The sequence below is a fragment of the Columba livia genome, chromosome 22 (assembly GCF_036013475.1).
Source record: "Columba livia isolate bColLiv1 breed racing homer chromosome 22, bColLiv1.pat.W.v2, whole genome shotgun sequence".
Taxonomy (NCBI): domain Eukaryota; kingdom Metazoa; phylum Chordata; class Aves; order Columbiformes; family Columbidae; genus Columba; species Columba livia.
This window is the reverse complement of record NC_088623.1, coordinates 3105179-3120258: the sequence shown is the minus strand read 5'-3', so window position 1 is coordinate 3120258 and position 15080 is coordinate 3105179. Positions and strand designations below refer to the sequence as shown.

At 57.6% G+C, this 15080-nt stretch overlaps 1 protein-coding gene across 2 annotated transcripts; it reads left to right on the top strand.

The window, feature by feature from the left end:
• The first annotated feature begins 1858 nt into the window (after positions 1-1858).
• On the top strand, positions 1859-7158 carry RAB7B (RAB7B, member RAS oncogene family). Of its 2 annotated transcripts, none has more exons than XM_065038646.1 (7): positions 1859-2001; positions 2783-3011; positions 4002-4063; positions 4209-4335; positions 5320-5535; positions 5848-5973; positions 6432-7158. In XM_065038646.1, exons 3-7 carry the CDS (start codon positions 4011-4013, stop codon positions 6510-6512), a joined length of 603 nt encoding a protein of 200 aa, XP_064894718.1. In that variant the 5' UTR covers positions 1859-2001; positions 2783-3011; positions 4002-4010; the 3' UTR covers positions 6513-7158. The 2 variants fall into 2 exon arrangements, with proteins under 2 accessions (XP_064894718.1, XP_064894717.1); XM_065038645.1 differs by lacking the exon at positions 1859-2001 and adding an exon at positions 2270-2406.
• Positions 7159-15080: the final 7922 nt, after the last annotated feature.

The following is a 15080-nucleotide window of genomic DNA, read 5'->3' as shown; positions in this document are numbered from 1 at the left end:
TAAAATCCCCAGTGCCACCCTGGCACTGCCAGGGCTCGGTGTCACCGGAGTGTCCCTGCTCTGGATGCAGCCTCGGTGGTGCAGGAGATGCTGCTGCCCCTGGGCAGCGCTGGTTCGGAAAGGTCGGCCTCCGTGGTCCTTAGCTGGGATTTCCACAAGGGCAGAAGAGGGCACTTGGTCCAGGTGGAGCAGAAAGTCCCTGGAGGTGGCTTGGGCATCCCCAAGCATCCCACTGTGCCCAAGGCGACGGCTGCAGGCAGGAGCAGCAAGTTCACTGTGAAAATGTGGCTCTTTGGCAGCCTGAGCTGGTGCAGATAAACAAGAAGGTGACAATAACACTGGAGAGACCCTGGGGCTCTTTCTGTGCCACAAAACTCCCAGATCAACTGGTGATTTGCAATGCATTTTGCTTCCATCCTTGGGATGGGGGGGGGCACTTGCAAAGACAACACAATCAATGGGTGCTCAAAGCAAGAGAGGGCGAACCAGCTGCCAGGCTCTGCAGCCAGTGCTGGGCTGGCTCAGAGGGTGGGGATCCAGGGGTGTGGGGGCAGTTTTTGGGGGGCTGGGGGTGCTGCCAGCCGTGGGGCTCCCTGTGAGTCACTGCAGCGCGTGTGACTTGCTGGCAGTGCGAGGGATGCGGGAGCAAGCACGAGCAACAGCGGCTCATGCATGATGCATCCCCAGGCACGCACGGAAGGCAGCGAGAAAGGGAAGCACAGAGAAGGGTTATTCTTATCGGTGCCTTTGCTCAGTTTTCCTGCCTGATACTGAGCCAGGCCCTGCATCAAGCTGGTGTCGACGTGCCAGGGTCCCCAGGCTTCGTGGGTGCTGCATCTTCCCCAGACTGGAGCACACATCAGGCTTGGGGCGGAGAGTGCTGGAAAACTCAGGTCTGGTTGCAAACTTTGCGGCTCAGCCTTGTCATTTGTAATAAAGAAAAATATCTTCCTTACTCAGAAACATCGATTGTGCCACTGACCAACATATGGTTTCTGTAACCGGTTCCTGTATTGACTTCGCCTCAGCTGCGCTTTCCCCAGGCAAGACCCAGATAAGGTGCAGAGGCAGCTGGACAAAGGTCTTCTCTCCCTCTTCTAGCTTAACTCTTAGCACTCCAAGGTGCTGCTGGGCACCAAGCCCATCACCACAGCCACAGGCATGGGGGGAGCATCCAGCTCCAAGGGACCACCCAGTGTCCCCAGACAGCAGCAAGAGGTGGCCTGGCCTGGACTCGACCAGGATGGCTCTGCTGCCATGTGCATTTGGGGTCCCAGAGGATCCCATGCCCCCTTGGCAGGTTTTGGGGCGTCCTCTCCAGCCTTCATCCCAATGCACTGCAGATGCTCAGGGGATGTTGTTCTAGCAAATACTGAGCATTCAAGTAGGGACCAGCTGGGCTCCTGCTGTCCCCTGGGGAGCGGAGGTGGCCTAACAGCTGTGACAGGTTGGTCACTTGGAAACCTTTTGCCTTCTTCCTCTTCCCTCACTCTCACTGCCCTGCGAGCCTCGCCTCAGGGAACGCCTCGTCCTGTCCTTGTCCATGCGCAACATTTCTCTAGACATGACAGTCCTCAGCTGGTGTTTCATCATCGCCTAGCTGCGAGATCTTCCTCATAGTCACAGGGCACGAAAAGCAGGCTTTTTTCCCCCAGAACTGCTGACTTGGTGCAGCAGCCAGGACAGGATTGTAGCTGTGGTTGCGGGAGGTGCCGAGCAGCACGTTGGCCGTTGCCTCTTCACCAGCACTCCCGCTGCCTTCATCCGGGGCGAAGCTCACATGGCTGCACCGGGAGTGGTGAGGAGAGCAGGAGCTCTGGGAAAATCCCTTTTCTTGTGAAATCAAACAAAAGCCAGAGGCAGCGCTGAGCTGGGGCTGGGTGCCCGGGTGGGTACAGCCCCTCCCGCCCGAAAGCAGAAGTGGCCACAGGCATCGGGTACAGCAACGCAACCACAAACCCCATCTCCAGCGGCGTGGAGAGACATCAATCATCTGACCGGGTGAGCAATGTCCATCCCACCGGGCTGGGGGAACACGCGGAGAGGAACGAGGGCAGAAGTCATCCAGGAGGGAGTCTGGACAAAAGAGTCTTGCTGCAAGGGCAAAGGTGAAGCAGCACGACGCAAACAGGTTGAAAACAGGGATTAGGAGAGACCTGTTTCGGGGAAACATCAGCCTTTTACCCACCGCCCGGGAGAACTGGCTCATGTGCTTCTCCTCCCTCAGCCCAGCTCCTCCCAGTGCCTGCCCTGGGGTGGGGGGAAACAGATTTTTCTGGCCAGACAAGTCTCCAAATTACACCTGGGAAGGAGGAGGAGGAGGGATTTTTCCTGCTGTGCGCAGCGATCTTCCCTGAGATCCCACTCTGCTCCCCCCTGCCCCTCTCCTCCTGCCTGCTAATGGAGGTGAAGCTACACTGACCCCACAGCCCCCCAAAGGGAACCCTGCCCCTCCGCTCCCCCCTCTCTGCCACACTGACCCCCCAGCCCCACCTCGTCTGCCACTGTCCCCCTGCTGTCCCCAGCTCCTGCTAATCCCATCCCATGCTATCGCAGCTGCCTGAGCAAAGTCCAGGGTGGCTTCTGTGGGCTCTGGGGATGCTGCCGATAGCCCCGCTGGCTTTTGTTCCCAGCCCTAAAGAATCCCCTGGCAGGAACGCAGATAAGGGGTCACGGGGAGGTGGGTAAAGAATATCAGGGGGATCCTGAGCAAGACAAGAGGTCAAAAGTCAATCCCAAACCCCAGGGGATGAGTGCAACGTTGCTCTCTTTCCCTTCTCAGCCCTCAAGCTGTGACATCCCAGCACCCGCGGCTGCTCCGCCAGCTCCGGAGGATCTCGGCCCCTTTTCCTGCTGATGTCAGAGCGCAGGGCCCCGCAGCCGCAGGCGGGAGCCAGCGCCGGGGCGGCCGCTCTGCACGGGATCCTCCTCTCTCGACTCTTCCCTCCCCGGGACGCCGGCTGGACGGGAGCCCAGAGCCTTGGCGACCCATCGGACGGACGCCCCGGCAGGTGAGTGCGCTGCCCTGCGGCCCCTCCTGCCCCCAGGACCGTGGCTGAGCAGGGCACCCCCGGAATGACAGGCAAAAATGTGGGGAAACTCCATTTTGAGTTTAAAAATGCCCAGCTTGCAAAAAAACCTGTCTGGTGCTGGTAAAAAGACTGGAAGGTTTATGCATGCTGAGGCATGAGGCTCTGCCCGTGGCAAGGATGCTGCCCATGCCAGGCTGGGGGGCAGAGGGGCTGCGGGAGAGCCGGGACCCCATGGCCGAGAGCCACCCTGGCAGGGGCGATGTGCCAAGGGGGACGGCGCCAGGCTGGCCAGCGCATCGGGGAAAAATGCAGGGATGAGGCTGCCGGTGAGTGTTTCCATCTGCGCCGCGGCCGGGGCTGCCGAGACCACCCGAGGGTGCTCGTCCCAGCCTGGGGAGGGGGTGTGCTGGAGGTGCTCAGGGCTCCTGTCTGGGGGTGGGTGGGGATGCCAGGACATGCTGGGGACGCAGCTTTCAGGGTGATCCCAGGCTGGGTGGCATCCCCGGGCTGGACTCAGGGCATCCAGGACAGTCCATCTGGCTGTGGTCTCTTTAATAAACGTAATTTTCCCCAGGACACCTGGTGTGTGTCAGGTTTAAAAGCACTTTTGAGGGAGAGGGAGGAAAGCTGCTCGCAGCAGCTGCTAATGGTGATGATTCGGTGCGGCGGAGTGGCGTGTCTGGACGTGCACCGGCACCCCGGGAACCAGTCCCGGGCGATGACGTGGGACGGGATTTGCGTGGGGGTTTCTGTCCCCACCAACCACTGGGATGCAAGTGCAGCAGGGTGCTGGCACAGTGGGGACACACTGCCAACAATGTGAGGACACGGTGACGTCCAGGGCCCCCAGTGGTGGGGTGGAAGCAGAGAGAGGCCACGGGGAGCAGTAGCTGCCCCCATACCTCCACCAGCACCACACCAGTAGCTGGTCCCATCCCCGCAGCCGGGTGACCCCATCTTGTCCTGCAGGGCCCGTCCATGGACGCCAACAAGAAGGTGGATCTGAAGATAATTATCATAGGAGCTCTGGGGTAAGGAGCAGCACTGGGAGGGAAGCTCCATGTGTGCACTGGCCTGGGAGCCTATGGGTGTGCAGCCCTTGTCCTTGCTGTGCCTGACCCTTTGAGCCCAGCTTTGCTGGGCAAAGCCTCATCTGCGTCCCTTCCCTCCTGCCAGCGTGGGCAAAACCTCCCTCCTGCACCAGTACGTGCACAAGACGTTCTACGAGGATTACCGCACCACGCTGGGGGCCAGCATCCTGACCAAAGTCGTGGCAGTGGACAACACCCCCATGAAACTGCAGGTGAGCGGGGCTGGGAGCCTGATCCCACAGGTGTGTGTGTCCCACGGTGTCCTGCTGTCCCCAAATGCCTCCTGGTGTCATGAGGTGGGGCACTGGATTGGCAGGGCCTGATTATCATCATCCATGAATGAATTTCCAGGTTCCAGTATAAGTTGGGGAAGGACCTGTTGGAGAGCAGCATAGGGGAAAGGGACCTGGGGGTCCTGGGGACAGCAGGGTGACCATGAGCCAGCACTGGGCCCTCGTGGCCAGGAAGCCAATGGTACCTGGGGTGGGTTAGAAGGGGGTGGTCAGTAGGTCAGAGAGGTTCTCCTGCCCCTCTGCTCTGCCCTGGGGAGACCACACCTGGAATATTGTGTCCAGTTGTGGCCCCTCAGTTCCAGCAGGACAGGGAACTGCTGGAGAGAGTCCAGCGCAGCCACCAAGATGCTGAAGGGAGTGGAGCATCTCCCGTGTGAGGAAAGGCTGAGGGAGCTGGGGCTCTGGAGCTGGACAAGAGGAGACTGAGGGGGGACTCATTCATGGTTACAGATATCTAAAGGGGGAGTGTCAGGAGGATGGAGCCAGGCTCTTCTGGGTGACAACCAGTGACAGGACAAGGGGCAATGGGTGCAAACTGGAACACAGGAGGTTCCACTTAAATATGAGAAGAAACTTGTTCGGGGTGAGGGTGGCAGAGCCTGGCCCAGGCTGCCCAGGGGGGTTGTGGAGTCTCCTTCTGTGCAGACATTCCAACCCGCCTGGACACCTTCCTGTGTAACCTCATCTGGGTGTTCCTGCTCCATGGGGGGATTGCACTGCATGAGCTTTCCAGGGCCCTTCCAACCCCTGACATTCTGGGATCCTGTGATACCAAAGCCTCACACAAATTTTGGGGGTCTGGCACTGCCTGAAGCTGGTCCCTGTGGCTTAACAGCGCACAGGGCTGTGAACACCCATGCTGCTCATGTTGTGTGTTTGTACCTGTGCCCTTCTCTGCCCTAGATCTGGGACACAGGAGGACAGGAGCGATTCCGATCCATGGTGTCGACCTTTTACAAAGGCTCGGATGGCTGCATGCTGGCCTTCGACGTGACCGACAGGGAGTCCTTTGAGTCCCTGGACAACTGGAGAGACGATTTCCTAGAGAAGGTCATCCCAAGGGAGCAAGATTTCCCCATGGTCGTGCTGGGGAACAAAATCGACATCTGTGATCGGCAGGTAAGAATGGAGGAGAAAGAGCGGGGTGAGTGGATTTGGATGCTTTAGTGCCCCAAAGTCTTACGGGCGCTGATCAGCCTGCAGAACCAGCCTCCTTGCAATGCTCATGTGAAATCCAGGGCTCCCGGGTGCGGAGCTGCTGGGGACCTTTTGCCGCAGAGATGTCCCTACTGCAGGCAGCAGGAATTAAGCATCTCAGATTGCTGCCTGCACCTTGTCCTCACCCCACAGTGCTGGGACGGGCAAGGAGGGTCCCCGCTGCCACCCCTCCTGCGCAGGGCTGTGTCGTGGCTCCATCCTCCTGTCCCGCAGGTACCCAAGGAGATGGCCTCAGCCTGGTGCAAGGAGAAAGACATCCCTTATTTTGAAGTCAGTGCCAAGAACAACATCAATGTTGCAGAGGCTTTTGAGACTCTGGCGAAGCAGGCATTAATAACGGTGAGTATCATGCCCGCAGCAGCGATTCGGGTGGGAGCCGGACACAGCCACCCCCCCAAAATGATCTGGCAGACCTTCCCAGCCCACCCTCTGATGTACAATATCTTCCATTTATAACACCTAGGGGAGGCCCAGGAAAGATAAGTGCATCAGTGTTTGGTTTCTTAAAACAGACCTTAAACCGGTTAGAAAAGAATAAGAATGGCTGTTTCTCTCTGCCCTGGATGGTGTGCAGCAGCGTGCAGCGGGCAGCACTGTCCTCTAGCGGCCACCCACGGGGACCTGCGTGTCCCCATGCCAAGCAAGTGGGTGGCCCTGCTCCTTGGCTGGGCCGGGTGGCATTTCCCTGGATTTTGTCTTTAAACACGAATCAGGACGGAACACATGCTCCCAGATCCTTCTGTCCGCTCAGGCTGCTAACGTCACTCACTCTTTTTCCCCCTCTGTTTTTTTTCCAGCATAAAGGGTATTTGGAGAGTTATTTAACCAACTCCATCAAGCTCACTCCCAACGACAAGCCCAAGAAGAGCTGCTGCTGACCCCGGGCATGCTGCCGCGCTCCGGCCGTCCTGCCCAGCCCAGCGCCCCGCGATGCTGCAGCCCTGCCCGGGGGTCCATGCCCCCCGCCCACCCCACAGATATTGGCTGAGCCAGGACACAGGACGGCCACTGCTTGACACACCAGGGCCACACAGCTGCTCACCCCGGGACTTGCTGCTTCCCCTGTCTCCGGAGCTGCTCTTCCAACCCAGCAGCCTCCCAAATCGCCATGGGGGCCCCGTCCCCCTCAATCCGCTGCCACCTGGCACCCGAGCAGGTGACACCCCTGCAGTGACGGTGCCACAGGGCTGGCTGTGCTGCTGGTGACTTTCTGGTGACCATGACCTTGGCCCCATAGGTGCCCATTCCTGACACACGGACTGATGGTCCCTCCGGGCGCTCACGGTGCATAGGGCTGTGGCAGGGGGAGCAGTGGAGCTGGTGGCCATGGCACAGGGCTGAGAGTAACCGGGTCCCCTGTAGGGTCAGCGCTGTGCATGCAACTGTTCTGTGCCTCAGTTTCCCCTGCTGTCATGCACACCCACCTACCAGACACCTTCCACCACACCGGTGAGGATCCTCAGTAGAGCACTTTGTCAGGAATTCTTTAAAAAACAAAAATTAAATATTTCATTTTTATTTATATACATGTGTCGCAAAACATTCCCGTGGTCCGGCAGCAGGAGGACAGGGTGGGGGTTCCAGAATCTTGACACCAGCTCTAGACTCGGTGACACCAGCCGGGGACAGCACCCACCAGGGCCAGCGGGTGCACATGGACAGGGTGGAACCTGAGCGAGGGCCGGGGGTGCGGGGGGCCGCGGTGCTGTCATTACCCTGCCTGTCTCCAGAGAAGCATGCAGAGGTGTTCCCACCTCCCTCCTTACGCAACGCTCAGCCTGTTTATTTGGGCACCTGGCCGGGAAAGGATTTGTCCCTTAATATTTGGAGGAGAGGGGCATTAACTATTCCCTCCCTGAGCTCCGCACGCACTTTTCCCCTGTATCCCCGAGGCAGCAGCATCTCCCCAGTACTGATGGGTGCAGCCTGCCCGGAGCCCTCCCCATGCCCAACATCACCTGGGTGCAGCCCCCACGCCGGGCCGAGCATCAACCCTGCGCTCGGCCACGTCTGTTTGGACAGCGGGTGTTAAAACACCGCCCGTGTCAACAGTGATATTGTTTCTAATTATACCCTTTCACCGGCAGCAATCAGTGCTGGAGGCGGATAAAACTCCATCTGTTTTATTCCAGCGAGTGACAATTTGGACACGCGGAGCTGAGCGGGTCAAACACACCACTTGGCAGAGCGGGCGCTGCCCCGGCTGGGGCTGAGCAGCCGCTGCCTGTGCCCAGCGCTGCCGCCAGTGCCAAAGCCTGTGAGCCCAGGAGCCAGGGCCAGGTGGGAGCTGCAGGCTTGGATCAGGGTTTACCCACAGATCGGGCTTCCCTGGGTGAGGCACAGCCGGGGTTATGTCTCAGCACCCAGTCGAGCGGGGCTCAGACATTCCTCTGCAGGCGCAGCTCATTCCAGAGCCCTTGTCCAGGCTCCGAGACACCAGGCTTTGAACCAAGGGGCATGGAAAGTAGCGGGGCCTGAGCACTTGTGTGGCCACCAAGCATCCTTCCAGAGACAGGAATTAAGACTGTGTAAGTGATCGTAACCCTGGGAACTGGTGGGATCTCTAACAGCATCACCACCCTATAGAGACCCTGGCTAACGCACATTGCAGATGCGCAGCACCAAGCTGGAGCCACCTGCAGCCATCCAGCTTTTCTTCTCCCTCCATCCCTCCCAGGTAGGAGCATCCACGGGGTCCTGCAGCCCTGGGGTGGTTGGGGTGACCCTGGGAATCCTCCCCCATGGGTGACAGGGACAGGGAAGGGGGCGGCACTGCGCCAGGCAGGATGCTGGCAGGAGCGGGCAAAGGTGCGAAACTGGTAACACTATCCCGCAGCCGAAACGTGATAAAGGACGCCAGGGGGGAGAGGATTAACAAGGTCAGCTCAAGATTTTCTCAGGGTGAAAATCAAAGGGAAAAAAATATTTGCCTTGTGTGACTCAGTGAGTTCCTGAGCAGCCAGCAGTACCAGCTCACCCCGGCGGAGCGCCTGGCCCGTGGCGATAGCCAAGAAACCGAACCTGAGCTCTCGCCCTGTCCTACCCCATCCTGCTGTGTTTTATAAATCAAAGATATTTTCCAACCGTGATGCTGGGTCTGCGCTTCACTTAGTCTACGCCTCTGCCTTTACAGGTTTTAGTTCACATAAAAGTGGGTAAAACCCCAGGCTGAGGATGCTGATCGCTGAATGGAAACCATCCCTGCCCTGCCAGCACGTACAGAAGAGCTGCGCTCCGTATTTGCAGAATTAGCACCTGACACCTTCAATCCTTGCCAGTCAGCTGCTTCTGTGCTTCCAAGGTTTAATTGCTCCTTCCAGCTCTCCCACCCTCCATCATCTCATGTGCGCCCCGTTTCATCTCGTGTAACCAGACTGGCGGAGCTCTGACTGGTTCCAGGTGTGGGAGCCTGGTGGGAGCCTGCGGATTTGCATTGCAAAAGGCTCTTTGCAGGGCTGACAGGCAGCGGCTCCGCTGCACTCCCTGCCTGCAGACACGTCCCAGCACCCCGGCACAGGCAGCCGGCTCTGTCCATCCCGGCCTGTGGCACCTGGCACTGGCTGGAATTAAATTATCTTACTCAACTCGTGATAGTTAAAATAAAGTGGCTTAAAATCTGCAAAGCAGATTTTTTAAAAAAACAAGTTTTCCTGTTCCAAAGCAGAAGCCCTGTTAACTTGCAGCTGAGATTGAGAGTAACACAGCGGTTTCAGCCACTTCAAGGTGTTGCTTTTAAAAGCAAACATGATAAACCCCAGAGATTCGAAGTTACAGGTCACCTTTCAAGAGCTTCAAACATGAAAACCAAAAACATGGCATCAAGCAGAGCCAACCTCTGCCCTCTAGTGCCACTGGGCAGCAGATCCACAGCTGCATCTGTTGGGTGTCAGAACGTGGTTTTGCAGGCTCTGAGTGCCGCGCTTGGATGTGCCCGGTCCTGGGCATATGTGGCAGCACCAGCCCCATGCTGGGCACCAAGGGTTTGGTGTTGTGGTTTGGCACATGGCTGAGCACGGAACAGTGCTGGAACATCCCACCAGAGCATCCCGCCAGAACATCCCATGGGAGCATCCCACTGCAGCATCCCACCGGAGCATCCCACCGGAGCATCCCATGGGAGTATCGCACTGGAGCATCCCTGTGGGGGACTACAGCGGGTCTGTGGATTCCCTGACAGAGGGTATGGGAACAGAGATCAGCCTTGAAGATATTAAGGTTTACCCACGAGAAAGATGGGAGTAAAGGAGTATCCGGAGATATTAAGGTGTACCTGTGAGAAAGAAGGGATGTACCCATGAGAGAGAAGGGAATAGAATATGATAGCAAAATTAGCCAATGAGATGTTACTGCTGGAACTTGTAACCAATAGTGAAGAGACACATGGATTGGTAAAACTGTATAAAAATGCACTTGTGGCAATAAATGGCACCTACTACTTTCATCCTTGAAGAACTTGGTCTGTGTTGTTTGTTCATCTCAACCACGACACATCCCATAGGAGCATCCCACCAGAGCATCCCATAGGAGCATCCAATAGGAGCACCCCACCTGAGCATCCCACCAGAGCATCCCCCCCCAAGCATCCCACCCGAGCATCCCACCGCACCCTGGCACCTCTTTACACCAGCACTGCTGATGCTATTAATTACTTGAATGACAACTCTTTGTTTCCTCCATCACTGCTCCATTATTCCACCTCAACCCACTAGCAGTGAGGCCGCTGTGGGTGACACTAATGGGATTTGTGTCACTGTCCCCCCCCGCGATTCACAGTCAGCCACTGATGGAAATGCAGGCAGGTGGGAATGGAAGCCATCCACTCACCCTCTGCTTCATTGTCCACCCACTCCCAGCAAATATTGATACTTCTCCTTCAAACCCATCACACGAGAGCTTTTGTTACAGTGTCCCAGCTGTGCTGAGTGTCCATATGTGGGGTTATTTGGGGCCATGGGGCTCTGCCTGGTCCTGGGGGCTGCGAGCGGCAGGGCTGGGGGTGCAGCAGGGCTGAGGGTGCAGTAGGGCTGGGGGTGCAGCAAGGCTGGGGGTGCAGCAGGGATGGAGGTGCAGCAGGGCTGGGGGTGCAGCAGGGATGGGGATGCAGCAGGACTGGGGGTGCAGCAGGGTTGGGGGTGCAGCAGGACTGGGGGTGCAACAGGGATGGGGGTGCAGCAGGGATGGAGATGCAGCAGGAATGGAGGTGCAGCAGGACTGGGGGTGCAGTAGGGCTGGGGGTGCAGCAGGGTTGGGGGTGCAGCAGGTATGGGGGTGCAGCAGGTATGGGGGTGCAGCAGGACTGGGGGTGCAGCAGGTATGGGGGTGCAGCAGCTATGGGGGTGCAGCAGGGTTGGGGGTGCAGCAGGTATGGGGGTGCAGCAGGGCTGGGGGTGCAGCAGGGTTGGGGGTGCAGCAGGTATGGGGGTGCAGCAGGACTGCAAGCCAGCACGTAGAAAGGATTAAGGGCTGTGGTCAGTCCCCCAGGCAGCTGAGGTACATGCTGAAGTCAGCAGCCTCAGGCGTCCCTCCGGCCACGTACAGGACAGCAGCAAAGTGCAATGTGCTACCAGCCATCTGGACATTGTCTTTATTAAGGATTTTCAGTGCTGTCTGCACCTGGAGAGCGGGAGAAGCCTGAGCCTCCTGCTGATGTGTACCTGCTGCCCGATGAGGGGCTCACTGCCCCCGTATTCCCTTGCGTTTCTCCTGAGATGGGACAGACTGTCCTGCGCAAACGAGCATGGCCAGACACAAACCACAGTGACTCGCAGCCTTTCCCTTGCGCTGATCAAAGGGAAAGCACGGCCGTGCTGCTCCTTGCTGTCCTGCCTGAGCACCACCAGGTCTTGCAAAGCACGGCCTGCGCGAGGCCACCAGCATCCCCGGGGACGTGGCCGGAGCAGCGCAGGAGCCAGGACACGCATGAGCACACTGCAGCCTCCCCCGAGCCCTGGGCAGGGACGCGGTCTCACCATGACTGTCAGGCCAGATTCCACCTCATCATTGCATCCCCCTAGCACAAAGTCACATATTCAGCTTTGCACGCCCACTGCTCGCCATCTCTTTCAAGGCAGACTGTCCATCGGCAACACCCCGCCTGAAACTTTTGAAGAAAAGGCAAAGCATCTTGCCACCTCTTTCATCTAAAAGCTGGATCCTGGTGTCTCTAACCAGGGGCGACAGGACCTCCGTGCAGCCATCCTCACATTAAACACCTGAGTACTTCTGAAATATTGACCTCAGAGCCCTGAACAATGAGACGGTTTATTTCCCGGCTTATCTCCCATCACTGAGGTTTGAGCATTTTGGCTTTAATGAGTTGCCCAAGGCCACATAGCAGGTAGTGATGTACAAACACGATGGCTCCTGCCCCACCAGCTGGGACCACACTGGCTTTGCACCCGCACCCCCAGCTCCCGCGGCTTCCTCGGCTTTGCACCACCTTGCACAAGCCTGAATCAGGGAGAAGCTGGTGTTGCTGAGCCTATCCCAAACTCCTCCACATTTTGGGGGGGAGAAAGATTCCTCTTTTGAAGAAGATTCCTCTTTTGAGAAGATTCCTCTTTTAAATTGGAAAACCTCCCTTTACTGGAATTCAATTGTTTGAGTGAAAACGCCCCATTTCGGTTGACTCCTCTAATTCAGAGGGGGCAGGAAGCCTCGAGGGGGGAAGTGATGAGTGGTGGGGGGAGGCAGAGCCCAGAGCCAGCCCTAAGCCTGAATTCCATGGGAGCCTGCGGGCTGGGGGGGTCCCGGTGCTTGCGAGTCCCCCCCGGCCATGGAGCTGCTGCAAGCCCCTGCATTTTTGTGCGGAGGTGTGGGCTGCTGAGCCCTGCTCGCGTCTCCGGGCTTCGGGCAGACCTTGCTGAGCACACGTGTGCTCCCCTGGAGAAGGCAGCTATCTTGCACCTATTTTACAAACAAGATAACAGCCTTTGCTCAAGGTCAAGCGGAGGCAGAGCTGGGAAGAGGGCTGGGAGCGTGTTGTGCAGCCTTAGTGAGGACAAACACCCCACGGGGCTCAGCGGGGGCTGCTCTGGGGTGACGCTCACTCTGGGATGTGGCTGTTGGGTTAACTTGAACCAACAGAATATGCTCTGCTCCCGGGATGCCTCACAGCACAAAGCCTTCAATCTGGGGATGCGCTTGCACGGTGCACACGTACCAGCCCCGCTGCCATGGCCCAGGGCTCTCCTGTGAGGATGTCTCCTGCTGAAGACAAGGGCCAGCACCGATGTGATAGGGTTTATTTGATAAACACATGCAGGGGACGCAGGTTACCCCTCCGCTTGCTTGGAGATGTTCCTGCAGGGATAAGGCGGGTTGTAAAGGCCACAAGCAGATGAGACATGGCAATTCCCTCTGGTAGATAACCAGAAAGCTGTAGGGCCTCTCCCCAGCTGTAAGTTCACACCGTGAAATAAATTGCATGAAACGTCCACATGGGACTGAGCCATAGGGGCAGCTTTGAACCTTCCGACGCCTTTCTGCATTCCACCCTTTATTTTGGGGCTGTAAATAATCCTGCTGTCTCCCCCTAGGACATTGTGTTCCTCATTCCTTCCCGGATAAAGCCCTTGACCCCCGTGCCAGCTGGTGAGACCAACTGCATGTCCCTGCAGGAAAGGGGGAAGCCCAGGAAGTGTTAAAAGTCGGCGGTTCCCTTTCAAGCGATACCTGTGTCTGCATCGCTTGGCACCGCGGAGCCGGTGGCTTGGCCACATCTGCCAGTGGGAACAGGAGCCGCATTCCTGGGCAAGAAGGAAATGATGATAACCAGCCCTGGGAAGCTCAGCGCTCCAGTCAGGCTCTGTGCGGTGACACATGGCCCCGCAGGTGACACCGCTGGGGACCGAGCCCTGCCTGACCTCAGCATCCTACAGCACTGGGCACATCCAACACCTCCGCCACCTCGTTCCTCATTCCTGTAGGAATTTAGCAGCCCAAATCTCCGCTTTTCACACCAACTGGGCTACCTGGCGGATTTCAGAAGCTCCTGAAAGGACAGACAGATATAGGTTTCGAGCCGGAGCATCGCATCAGTCATGAGGAGCATCCCAGATCCAGCTGGAAGCACCAGTTTCTGTCCACAAAGGCTGCCCAGCTCCACCTGCAGCATCTTCATCCCCAACCCTGGCTCCTACCAACACCTGGGGATGCACAAGCCCCATTTCCCTAGCAAAACTGTCTGAAAGCAAGAAGTAGCTCTGGCTGCAGGTCCGAGGGAGGGAGGGAGATGCGACCTGCAGGTCCCGCCACCAGCAGAGCTCCCAGGAACGAGCTCCCCCTCCACCCCGGGGCACACGCTGCCTTTCCCCACTGACTCTAACCTCAGGGCTCCAAGGATGTTTTCTCATCATTACCAGCAATAAATTACCACTGAATTATTACCCTCATTAAGTGCAATATATCTGCTAATATTAATCATCTGCAAATCCACGCATTCCAGCACTTGGTATGCTGTTATCAGACCAGAAGATAAACAGTTCAGTAGTCCGGGCACCCAGGGCTCCAGGTTTGACTCGGTGAAGTCTCTGTGTCATCTTTTCATCTCCCAGTGCCTTCTGGCTTTCTAGGCAGCCCCGATGCTCCCCGAACACTTGTCCATGCCGTGCACATCATCCTGGCCAGTCTGCTGGTGGACACATCCCAAGAGAGCAGCTTGGGCCACAGCAGAAGCAGAAAGAAGCAGAATCAAAGTTATAGCTATAGTTACTGAACTGGAATTTGACCAGGACTGCACCTCCCGTTGCAAGAACTGCCAAAGGACCATCGGTGGCTGTATGAGGTTGGTTCCTCCAGAGGGCAAGACCTTGCAGTTCCCCGATCACACCCACCGGGACTTTGGAACAGCAGCTCCTGCACCAGGTTGCCGCCAGCCCTCCCCATGAGCTCGCCTGGCCCCAGTGGTGAGTCTGTCTGTGCGGGATGGACACCAGGGTTTGAAGGGGACATGGGAACCCTGAAGGTCTCATGCAAGTCATCCCTTGTGGGCAAATTGCCTTGCACAGGACTGAGAACTTCCTCGGGTTTTGCCATTGTTGGGTTGGCGAGAAACCCAATGGGCCTCAGCCCTGACAATGTCCCAGCGCAAGCCCCAAGCAACCGCACCGCTGGGTCCATTTGGCTGCTTTGGCTTTGCACCCCGGTGTAATTGCGTTTTACCATCTTTCTACCACGGACACATTCCCTTGGACCCCTTGGGTCCTACATGACGTGTCTGTCCAGTGCCCGATGCAAAGAGCAGGCAGGTGGGAGGATGAGGAGCAGCAGGAACCTCCTGGAGCTGTTTCTTTTTCACCCATGCAGCGAGCCAGCTTTGGGATTTTCCTTTTCATACCAGCTAGGTGGAAGTGAAGCTGATGTTGCTCTTAAAGATCAGAGCTGGGCTGGTCCCCAAGGTGAGACCTGTCCCCTCTGGACGGCTGCGCAGCCTCTCTGCTTGGCAT

What these genes read in the sequence shown, in the direction of transcription:
- RAB7B (XM_065038646.1), top strand. Translation starts at nt 4,011, where the DNA reads ATGGACGCCAACAAGAAGGTGGATCTGAAGATAATTATCATAGGAGCT. An exon ending in ATTATCATAGGAGCTCTGGG is followed by an intron (nt 4,064 to 4,208) that starts GTAAGGAGCAGC and finishes CCCTCCTGCCAG; the next exon opens with CGTGGGCAAAACCTCCCTCC. An exon ending in TCGACATCTGTGATCGGCAG is followed by an intron (nt 5,536 to 5,847) that starts GTAAGAATGGAG and finishes CCTGTCCCGCAG; the next exon opens with GTACCCAAGGAGATGGCCTC.